The sequence below is a fragment of the Nerophis ophidion genome, linkage group LG10 (genome assembly GCF_033978795.1).
Source record: "Nerophis ophidion isolate RoL-2023_Sa linkage group LG10, RoL_Noph_v1.0, whole genome shotgun sequence".
In the NCBI taxonomy this organism is placed as follows: domain Eukaryota; kingdom Metazoa; phylum Chordata; class Actinopteri; order Syngnathiformes; family Syngnathidae; genus Nerophis; species Nerophis ophidion.
In genome coordinates this window covers 40,738,002-40,749,793 of record NC_084620.1, presented here as the reverse complement: position 1 = coordinate 40,749,793, position 11,792 = coordinate 40,738,002, and the positions used below count along the sequence as shown (strand labels likewise).

Genomic DNA, 11,792 nt, shown 5'->3' with positions numbered 1-11,792 from the left:
AAAAGCGGCAAATGAGTGAAAGCGTCAGAGATGTTGCCATGGAGACGAGGGTTTTCTTACGTGCCTGGCAGCAGTCACATCGCAACACCTGTCCGTCAGTAATAACAGTCCCCGATAACCTGGACCAATTGAAATTGTTATTTGACGCCGGATAACACCCCGGGGTTCGTCACTTTTTTGCGCTCACTATCGCGGTACTTTCCCGGGCTATTATCCGCCTTCCGCCGTCTTGCTGTAAGGAGGAAAAGCGGAACAACACCCATCCATCCATCCATCATCTTCCGCTTATCCGAGGTCGGGTCGCGGGGGCAGCAGCCTAAGCAGGGAAGCCCAGACTTCCCTATCTCCAGCCACTTCGTCTAGCTCTTCCCGGGGGATCCCGTGGCGTTCCCAGGCCAGCCGGGAGACATAGTCTTCCCAACGTGTCCTGGGTCTTCCCCGTGGCCTCCTACCAGCTGGACGTGCCCTAAACACATCCCTAGGGAGGCGTTCGGGTGGCATCCTGACCAGATGCCCGAACCACTTCATCTGGCTCCTCTCGATGTGGAGGAGCAGCGGCTTTACGTTGAGCTCCTCGCGGATGGCAGAGCTTCTCACCCTATCTCTAAGGGAGAGCCCCGCCACCCGGCGGAGGAAACTCATTTCGGCCGCTTGTACCCGTGATCTTATCCTTTCGGTCATGACCCAAAGCTCATGACCATAGGTGAGGATGGGAACGTAGATCGACCGGTAAATTGAGAGCTTTGCCTTCCGGCTCAGCTCCTTCTTCACCACAACGGATCGATACAACGTCCGCATTACTGAAGACACCGCACCGATCCGCCTGTCGATCTCACGATCCACTCTTCCCCCACTCGTGAACAAGACTCCTAGGTACTTGAACTCCTCCACTTGGGGCAGGGTCTCCTCCCCAACCCGGAGATGGCACTCCACCCTTTTCCGGGCGAGAACCATGGACTCGGACTTGGAGGTGCTGATTCTCATTCCGGTCGCCTCACACTCGGCTGCGAACCGATCCAGTGAGAGCTGAAGATCCCGGCCAGATGAAGCCATCAGGACTACATCATCTGCAAAAAGCAGAGACCTAATCCCGTGGCCACCAAACCGGAACCCCTCAACGCCTTGGCTGCGCCTTGGCTGCGCCTAGAAATTCTGTCCATAAAAGTTATGAACAGAATCGGTGACAAAGGACAGCCTTGGCGGAGTCCAACCCTCACTGGAAACGTGTCCGACTTACTGCCAGCAATGCGGACCAAGCTCTGACACTGATCATACAGGGAGCGGACTGCCACAATAAGACATTCCGATACCCCATACTCTCTGAGCACTCCCCACAGGACTTCCCGAGGGACACGGTCGAATGCCTTCTCCAAGTCCACAAAGCACATGTAGACTGGTTGGGCAAACTCCCATGCACCCTCAAGAACCCTGCCGAGAGTATAGAGCTGGTCCACAGTTCCACGACCAGGACGAAAACCACACTGTTCCTCCTGAATCCGAGGTTGGACTATCCGGCGAAGCCTCCTCTCCAGTACACCTGAATAAACCTTACCGGGAAGGCTGAGGAGTGTGATCCCACGATAGTTGGAACACACCCTCCGGTCCCCCTCCTTAAAGAGAGGGACCACCACCCCGGTCTGCCAATCCAGAGGTACCGCCCCCGATGTCCACGCGATGCTGCAGAGTCTTGTCAACCAGGACAGCCCCACAGCATCCAGAGCCTTAAGGAACTCCGGGCGGATCTCATCCACCCCCGGGGCCTTGCCGCCGAGGAGCTTTTTAACTACCTCAGCGACCTCAGCCCCAGAAATAGGAGAGTCCACTACAGATTCCCCAGGCACCGCTTCCTCAAAGAAAGACGTGTTGGTGGGATTGAGGAGGTCTTCGAAGTATTCCCTCCACCGATCCACAACATCCGCAGTCGAAGTCAGCAGAACACCATCCGCACCATACACGGTGTTGATAGTGCACTGCTTCCCCTTCCTGAGGCGGCGTATGGTGGTCCAGAATTGCTTCGAAGCCGTCCGGAAGTCGTTTTCCATGGCTTCCCCGAACTCTTCCCATGTCCGAGTTGTTGCCTCCGCGACCGCTAAAGCTGCACACCGCTTGGCCCGTCGGTACCCGTCCACTGCCTCCGGAGTCCTATGAGCCAAAAGAACCCGATAGGACTCCTTCTTCAGCTTGACGGCATCCCTCACTGCTGGTGTCCACCAACGGGTTCTGGGATTACCGCCACGACAGGCACCAACAACCTTGCGGCCACAGCTCCAGTCAGCCGCCTCGACAATAGAGGTTCGGAACATGGTCCACTCGGACTCAATGTCCCGCACCTTTCATGGCAGCTCCCGCCATCGGTGTGTGAATGTGTGTGTGAATGGGTGAATGTGGAAATAGTGTCAAAGTGCTTTGAGTACTTTGAAGGTAGAAAAGCGTTATACAGGTATAACCCATTTACCACATACCATGGGTCACCAACGCGGTGCCCGCGGGCACCAGGTAGCCCGTAAGGACCAGATGAATCGCCCGCTGGCCTGTTCTAAAAATAGGTCGAATAGCAGCACTTACCAGTGAGCTGCCTCTATTTTTTACATTTTATTTATTTACTAACAAGCTGGTCTTGCTTTGCTCGACATTTATAATTCTGAGACAGACAAAACTCAAATAGAATTTGAAAATCTAAGAAAATATTTTAAAAACTTGGCCTTCACTTGTTTAAATAAATGTATCTATTTTTTTACTTTGCTTCTTATAACTTTCAGAAAGACAGTTTTAGAGAAAAAATACGACCTTATACATGATTTTAGGATTTTTAAACACATACCTTTTTACCTTTTAAATTCCTTCCTCTTCTTTCCTGAGAATTTAAATCATTGTTCAAGTATTTTTTTTTTTAATTGTAAAGAATAATAAATACATTTTAATTTAATTATTCATTTTAGCTTCTGGTTTTTTGATGAAGAATATTTGTGAACTATTTCTTCAAACGTACTATGATTAAAATTCAAAAAAAGTATTCTGGCAAATCTAGAAAATCTGTAGAATCAAATTGAAATCTTATTTTAAAGTCTTTTGAATTTCTTTTAAAATGTTTGTTCTGGAAAATCTACAAGAAATAATAATTTGTCTTTGTTAGAAATATAGCTTGGTCCAATTTGTCATATATTCTAAAAAAAAATTGCAGATTGGATTTTAACCTATTCAAAACATGTCATCAAAATTCTAAAATTAATCTTAATCAGGAAAAAATACTAATGATGATCAATGAATTATTTTTTTATTTTTTCCAAAAGATTCTAATTAGCTAGTTTTTCTCTTCTTTTTTTGGTTGAATTTTGAATTTTAAAGAGTCGAAATTGAAGATAAACTATGTTTCAAAATTAAATTTTCATTTTTTTCCTGTTTTCTCCTTTTTTAAACCGTTTAATTAAGTGGTTTTTTTTTCATAATTTATTCTCTACAAAAAAACCTTCCGTAAAAGAAAAAAATGTACGACGGAATGACAGATAGAAATACCCATATTTTTTATATATATAGATTTATTTATTAAAGGTAAATTAAGTAAATTGGCTTTTTTTTGCAATTTATTTAAGTGTATCAAACTGGTAGGCCTTCGCATTAATCAGTACCCACGAAGTAGCTCTTGGTTTCAAAAATGTTGGTGACCCCTGCCATATACCATTTATCCAGTGGCCCCCAGGTAAATTGAGTTTGAGACCCCTGTATGAAAAAAAGGCTTGTTTTAGACGTGCAAAATGTAATAAATGCTGAAAACGAGTCCTTGGTCTCTCCACCCCTTAAAGGCCTACTGAAACCCACTACTACCCACCACGCAGTCTGATAGTTTATATATCAATGATGAAATATTAACATTGCAACACATGCCAATATGGCCTTTTTAGTTTACTAAATTGCAATTTTAAATTTCCCGGGACTTTTTTCTTGAAAACGTCGCGTAATGATGACGTGTACGCGTGACGTCACGGGCTGTTAGGAAATATGAGCGCTGCACACACACACAGCTAAAAGTCGTCTGCCTTAACGGCAAAATTACACAGTATTTTGGAGATCTGTGTTGCTGAATCTTTTGCAATTTGTTCAATTAATAATAGAAGTCAAAGTAGAAAGATGGAGTTGGTATGCTTTAGCCTTTAGCCACACAAACACACGGTGATTCCTTGTTTAAAATTCACGGAGGTGAGACTGTACTATGGATCACAGCGAACATGGATCCCAACCCTTTGTCAACCAGCAGGTTTCGGTGAGAAAATTGTGGTAAAAAGTCGCTTCTTACCGGATATCAGCTGAGCTTGTGCCGCCCATACAGCTGCCGTCAACTTCCCTGAGACACTGCGCGTCAACACCCGTGGACGTACACTTCCGACTATCAGGTACTGTTAAACTCACTAAAACACTAGCAACACAATAGAAAGATAAGGGATTTCCCAAAATTATCCTAGTAAATGTGTCTAAAAACATCGGAATCCGTCCCAATGCAATCAAGTTTTTTTTTTTTTACTTGTTTTTTTTTTTTGTAGTTCATCGCTGTCAATACCCTCAAACACGAATATTTCATCCTCGCACAAATTAATGGGGAAATTGTCGTTTTCTCGGTCGGAATAGCTGTTTTTGTTGGAGGCTCTGTCACGCCAAATTTCTTCCCCCCCCCCCCCCCCCCCATTTACTTCCGGGGTCACGTTTCCTCTTATGTCATCACATAGCTTGTGTTTGTAAATTGTTTTTTTTAATTCTTTTATAATATAGCGTTTACAAAACGTCTGTATTTTTATAATATAGCATTATATTTTTATAATATAGCATTATATTTTCATAATATAGCGTTAAAAAAACGTCTGTATTAATCATGACCCCGGAAGTAAATGGGTGGGGGAAGGTTTTTGTAAGGAGAAGAAATTTGGCGTGACAGCTCCCATTAAAACCAATGTGAATATGTGAGGAGCCATCAACATGTGACGTCATCGTCTGCGACTTCCGGTAGAGGCAGGGCTTTTCTCTTAGCACCGAAAGTTGCGAACTTTATCGTGGATGTTCTCTACTAAATCCTTTCAGCAAAAATATGGCAATATCGCGAAATGATCAAGAATGACACATAGAATGGACCTGCTATCCCAGTTTAAATAAGAAAATCTCATTTCAGTAAGCCTTTAAGAGAGGGGCTTTCTGTAAAAGGCACGTGAGCCTTATTTTGAAACGCCACACCTTTTCCGGTTGTTATTATGGGCAGCTTCACAGTGGCGCTGCCTGTCAGAGCGCGGTCGGCTCTCAGATGCGGCAACATGAGGCGAGGAGCACACGGGCAAGCGGCGACCGTCCTCCCATCCCCAGGCGACCTCTCCTGGCCACGGGGAGCCTGATGGGCGTTGTTGTCGTCCTCGACGCTCGGATCTAACCCGCGAAATGAAGCGAATGAACGTGAGCGCCAAGAAGTGTCCTGTTCCCTTGTCCTCCATGGATGCGGAGCCTCGCCGCTCTTTTCTAGAGTTGAGCCAACAACTTTGCGTCTGATTTTCGCCTCTTTTGGAAGCAAACCTCGCCGGATTGGGCAACTCTGGGGAAAGTGGCGACTTTCCACCTGCTCCCGGCGGAATAACCCAGTCTTAGCGGTTATTCGGCTTCACAAAGGTCCTTTTCCCGGGTGGGAACACGGCTGATGCTTGTATCCTCTGTGTCGTCTGTGTGTGTATTTGCCTGTTTTTTTTTCTGTGTAGTGAATATCCACGAATGCCTCAGAAGGCGCACAATTACGCGTATGCCCAGTAATGGTATGCAGGCTGCGCGTATGGATATGTGCCACGTTATTGCATTGCATCCATAACTTGTAGTAGAATGTCAGTTCAAATTGATATATTTTGAGTGTTTTGTGTGCAGCCACGCTGGAAGTCCCCCGCCATGTGGCCGTCGGGAGTGGGTAGCCGGCAGCCTTGCCCGCGGGAGTCGGCGCTCCGTAGGGCGGCCATCAGCGGCAACATCCCGGCCCTGCCGCCGCACCACGTCCCCGGTGGTCGCAGCGTCCGCGTCTTCATCTGTGCCAACCCCGACGGTAGGTCACATGGGCGGCCGTCGCCATTCTTTATTGCCGTGCGTGGGAATCCCCCTTGAAACCTTTTTCCCCACAAAGACTATTTTTAATCATCGTTATCAGTTAGTGTCATCATATCAGCTTTTGTGGTCATTTCACCCCCTACTCTAGTTTGCTTGTTTTGGTAGATTTCTTGTTTAATTATAATCCATCCATCCATTTCCTACCGCTTGTCCCTTTCGGGGTGGCGGGGGGTGCTGGAAGCTATCTCATCTGCATTCGGGCGGAAGGCGGCGTACACCCTGGACAAGTTGCTACCTCATCGCAGAGCCAACACAGATAGACAGACAACATTCACACACTAGGGACCATTTAGTGTTGCCAATCAACCTATCCCTTATAATATCCATCCATTTTCTTCCGCTTATTCCCTTTGGGCGTCGCAGGGGCGCTGGTGCCTATCTCAGCTACAATTGGTCGGAAGGCGGTGTACACCCTGGACAAGTGGCCACCCTATCGCAGGGCCAACACAGATAGACGGACACCATTCACACTCACATTCACACACTAGGGACCATTTAGTGTTGCCAATCAACCAATCCCTTATAATATCCATCCATCCATCCATCCATTTTCTTCCGCTTATTCCCTTTGGGGGTCGCGGGGGCGCAGGTGCCTATCTCAGCTACAATTGGGCGGAAGGCGTTGTACACCCTGGACAAGTCGCCACCTCATCGCAGGGTCAACACAGATATACAGACAACATTCACACTCACATTCACACACTAGGGCCCATTTAGTGTTGCCAATCAACCTATCCCTTATAACAGTGGTCCCCAACCTTTTTGTAGCTGCGGATCGGTTAACGCTTGATGATTAGTACCGCGGCCCGGCCAGGGGGGGATTTTTTATTTATTTATTTATTTATTTTTTTGTCATGAAAAAATGAGTTTTTTTGTGTTGGTACACTAATTGTAAGTGTATCTAGTGTTGTTTATGTTGATTTAATAAAATAAAATACAAAAAATAATATATATATATATATATATATATATATATATATATATATATATATATTCATAAAAAATTATTCTGCGGCCCGGTACCAATCGGTGGTTGGGGACCACTGCCTTATAATATCCAATTATTATAATAATAATAATAAAAAAATTGCGTATGAACGCTTCAATGCTAAAGTATAACAAAAATCCAGGATTTCTGTTCAACTCTAGCATTGAAGCGTTCATACGCAATTTTTTTTTTAGAGCACACACTTCCCAAACAGGCTGAAATTTTGAAGTTGGAACAGTTTGAATCAGATAAACAAAAAGGTGGTAGTTGTGGAGCTTTGAAAAATGTCCCATTTGAAATCGATGGGAATTTACATTGAAAAGCGGAATTCCATCCATCCATTTTCTACCGCTTGTCCCTTTCGAGGTGGCGAGGGGTGCTGGAGCCTATCTCAGCTGCATTCGGGCGGAAGGTAGCGTACACCCTGGACAAGTCACCACCTCATCACAGAGCCAACACAGATAGACAGACAACATTCACACACTAGGGACCATTTAGTGTTTCCAATCAACTTATCCCTTATAATATCCATCCATCCATGCGTCCATCCATTTTCTTCCGCTTATTCCCTTTGGGCGCTGGTGCCTATCTCAGCTACAATTGGGCGGAAGGCGAAGTACACCCTGGACAAGTCGCAACCTCATCGCAGGGCCAACACAGATAGACAGACAACATTCACACTCACATTCACACACTAGGGCCGTTTTAGTGTTGCCAATCAACCTATCCCTTATAATAGTGGTCCCCAACCTTTTTGTAGCTGCGGACCGGTCAACGCTTGATGATTAGTCCCGCGGCCCAACCGGGGGTAATTTTTGGTTTATTTATTTATTTATTTTTGTCATGAAAAAGGGAGTTTTTTTGTGTTGGTGCACTAATTGTAAGTGTATATTGTGTTTTTTATGTTGATTTAATTAAAAATATATGTATTTATAAAAACTTCTACTGCGGCCCGGTACCAATCCGTGGTTGGGGACCACTGCCTTATAATATCCAATTATAATAATAATAATAATAATAAAAAATTTGCTTATGAACGCTTAAATGCTAAAGTATAACAAAAATCCAGGATTTCTGTTCAACTCTAGCATTGAAGCGTTCATACGCAATTTTTTTTTTAGAGCACACACTTCCCAAACAGGCTGAAATTTTGAAGTTGGAACAGTTTGAATCAGATAAACATAAAGGTGGTAGTTGTGGAGCTTTGAAAATTGTCCCATTTGAAATCGATGAGAATTTACATGGAAAAGCGGAATTCCATCCATTCCTACTGCTTGTCCCTTTCGGGGTGGCAGGGTTTGCTGGAGCGTATCTCAGCTGCATTCGGGCGGAAGGCGGTGTACACACTGGACAAGTCATTTCCTCATCAAAGAGCCAACACAGATAGACAGACAACATTCACACTAACATTCACTCACTAGGGACCATTTAGTGTTGCCAATCAACCTATCCCTTATAATATCCATCCATCCATCCATTTTCTTCCGTTTATTCCCTTTGGGGGTCGCGGGGGCGCTGGTGCCTATCGCAGCTACAACCGGGCGGAAGGCGGGTTACACCCTGGACAAGTCGCACCTCAATCTCATCACAGGGCCAACACAGATAGACAGACAACATTCACACTCAAATTCACACACTAGGGACCATTTAGTGTTGCCAATCAATCTATCCCTTATAACAGTGGTCCCCAACCTTTTTGTAGCTGCGGATCGGTTAACGCTTGATGATTAGGGGGGGATTATTTTTATTTATTTTTTTTGTCATGAAAAAGGGAGTTTTTTGTGTTGGTGCACTAATTGTAAGTGTATCTAGTGTTGTTTATGTTGATTTAATAAAAATAAAAAATATATATATGTATATATATTTATAAAAAATTATTCTGCGGCCCGGTACCAATCTGTGGTTGGGGACCACTGCCTTATAATATCCAATTATTATAATAATAATAATCATTTTTTAAAAATTGCGTATGAACGCTTCAATGTTAAAGTTGAACAAAAATCCAGGATTTCTGTTCAACTTTAGCGCATTGAAGCGTTCATACGCATTCTTTTTGTTTTGTTAAAGCACACACTTCCCAAACAGGCTGAATATTTTGAAGTTGGAACAGTTTGAATCAGATAAACAAAAAGGTGGTAGTTGTGGAGCTTTGAAAAATGTCCAATCGATGGGAATGTACATGGAAAAGCGGAATTCCATCCACCCATTTGTCTACCGCTTGTCCCTTTCGGGATGGTGGGTGATGCTGGAGCCTATCTCAGTTGCATATGGGCGGAAGGCAGTGTACACCCTGGACAAGTCACCATCTCATCGCAGGGCCAACACAGATAGACAGACAACACTCACATTCACACACTACGGCCAATTTAGTGTTGCCAATCATCCATCCATTCATCCATTTTCTACCGCTTATTCCCTCATTGGGGTCGGAGGGGGGCGGGGGGTTGGGGGAGCGCTGGCGCCTATCTCAGCTACAATCAACCTACCCCTTTTAATATCCAATTTAAAAAAAATAAATAATAATAATAATAAAAAATTGCGTGTGAATGCTTCAATGCTAAAGTTGAACCAAAATCCCGGATTTTTTTTATTTTTTAGATTTGCTGAAGTCGAGCACACACTTCCCAAACAGGCTGATTATTTTGAAGTTGGAACAATTTGAATCAGATAAAACAAAATGTGGGAGTTGTGGAACTTTGAAAAATGTCCCATTTGAAATCGATGGGAATTTCCATGGAAAAGCGGAATTCCATCCATCCGTTTTTTACCGCTTGTCCCTTTCGAGGTTGCGGGGGCTACTGGAGCTTATTTAAGCTGCATTCGGGCGGAAGGCAGCGTACACCCTGGACAAGTCACCACCTCATCACAGGTCCAACACAGATAGACAGACAACAGTCACACTCACATTCCCACACTAGGGCCAATTTAGTGTTGCCAATAATTTTTTTTTTTTTTGAAAATGGTAAAAAACTTGAATGGTCTGAATGATTTTCTCTGGTTGGCGTTGGAATTTTTCCAATAGTTCGAGAAATGTTGAAGTAGTAACATGTTAAAATGAGAAATGTTATTACGGAATTCCTGGAATTTCGGGAAAACCGGGGAATTTTTCCAGTTCAAAAAACTTTTTTTTTTTTTGTGCTGATTCAGAGAAATGTTTTGATGGTGGAATGGTTGGAATGCGTTGAAAAATGTGGAAAGAGTAGTCGCCAGAAAAAAAGGTGGAAGTAGGCCTTTTTGAACTTGGAAAAAGGTAGTCTAAATTTCCAGGATGGTGGAATGTGTTGAAGGTGGAATAGTTTGAATCGGTTGAAAAATGTGGAAATGGTTGCAGTTGGAAAAAGGGCCAATTAATTTCGAATGGGGAAAAATGTCCCGGAAAACCTGGAAATCTGGGAAAGCCCGCTATTACAGAATAGGCTGAACAGTTTGAAGTTGGATTGGTTTGAATCGGATGAAACATGTGAAAGAAAGGTCGAGCACACCAAAATCTGGATTTGAAGAAGTTTAATAAATAGATGACCTTTGGTGTAGAAAACAATATGAGTGAATGCTTTGGAGCATGCACATGATTAAAATATGCAATTTAATAAAACAAAAACGTTAAAGCCAACTTGATGAAGCAATTCCTGGAGGAATTGCTGTGAACCCTCCAATGCTGAAGTTGAACTGAAATCCTGGATTTTTTTTAAGAATTGTTGAAGTAGAGCACACAATTCCCAATATTTATTGTTGGAATAGTTTGAATCTGATGAGAAATGTGGGAGCTGCGGAAGTTTCAATGGGAATTTCCCCACAAATTGGGAATTTTGTGAAAAGCGGGAATTTTTTTGAAAATGGTAAAAAACTTGAATGATCTGAATGAGTTGATATGGTTGGTGTTGGAATTTTTCAAATCGGTTGTTGAAGTAGTAACATGTTGAATTGAGAAATTGTATTACGGAATTCCTACGTAGCTTGGTTGGTAGAGCGGCTGGTTCAGCAACTTGAGGGTTCTAGGTTCGATCCCCGCTACCGCCATCCTAGTCATAGCTGTTGTGTTCTTAGGCAAGACACTTTCCCCACCTGCTCCCCTTGCTACACACACTGGCTAAAATTTAAGTTGGATAATGGGTTTGACTATGTATAGCGCTTTGAGTCTCCAGAGAAAAGCGCTGTATAAATATAATTCAAAATTTCGGGAAAACAGGAAACTTTTCCAGTTTTAAAAACAACATTGTTTTTTGTCTTGATCAACAGGAATGTGTTGCTGGTGTAACGGTTGAAATGTGTTGAAAAATGTGGAAGGAGTTGTCACCAGAAAAAAGGGTGGCAATAGGACTTTGGAAAGGCAGGAGTTTTGGAAAATCCTGGAATTTTTTTGGAACTTGGAAAAAAGGTAGTTTAAATTTCCAGGATGGTGGAGTCTTTTGAATGTGGAACAGTTTGAATCGGGTGAAAAATGTGGAAGGTAGAGCGCGCCGAAATCTAAAGAAGAAGTGGAATAAGTTTAATAAATAGATGCATTTTGTTGTAGAAAACCATATGTGTGAATGCTTAGGGGCGTTCACACAATTATAATATCCAATTTAAAAATACTCCGGCTTCCTCCCACTTCCAAAGACATGCACCTGGGGATAGGTTGATTGGCAACATTAAATTGGCCCTAGTGTGTGAATGTGAGTGTGAATGTTATCTGTCTATCTGT

The 11,792-nt window shown here is 43.5% G+C and overlaps 1 protein-coding gene across 4 annotated transcripts in view; it reads left to right on the top strand.

Moving 5' to 3' along the window:
- Positions 1-5,265: 5,265 nt before the first annotated feature.
- LOC133560799 (NACHT and WD repeat domain-containing protein 2) overlaps positions 5,266-11,792 on the top strand; it is an 80,245-nt gene continuing 73,718 nt past the window's right edge. The window contains exons 1-2 of one of the 4 annotated variants that reach the window (XM_061913733.1): positions 5,266-5,430; positions 5,887-6,058. In XM_061913733.1, the coding sequence (XP_061769717.1) occupies positions 5,416-5,430; positions 5,887-6,058 (187 nt within the window). In that variant the 5' untranslated portion in view covers positions 5,266-5,415. Of the gene's footprint in view, positions 5,695-5,886; positions 6,059-11,792 lie in introns of all 4 variants that reach the window. The other 3 variants (XM_061913736.1, XM_061913734.1, XM_061913735.1) reach the window with 3 other exon arrangements.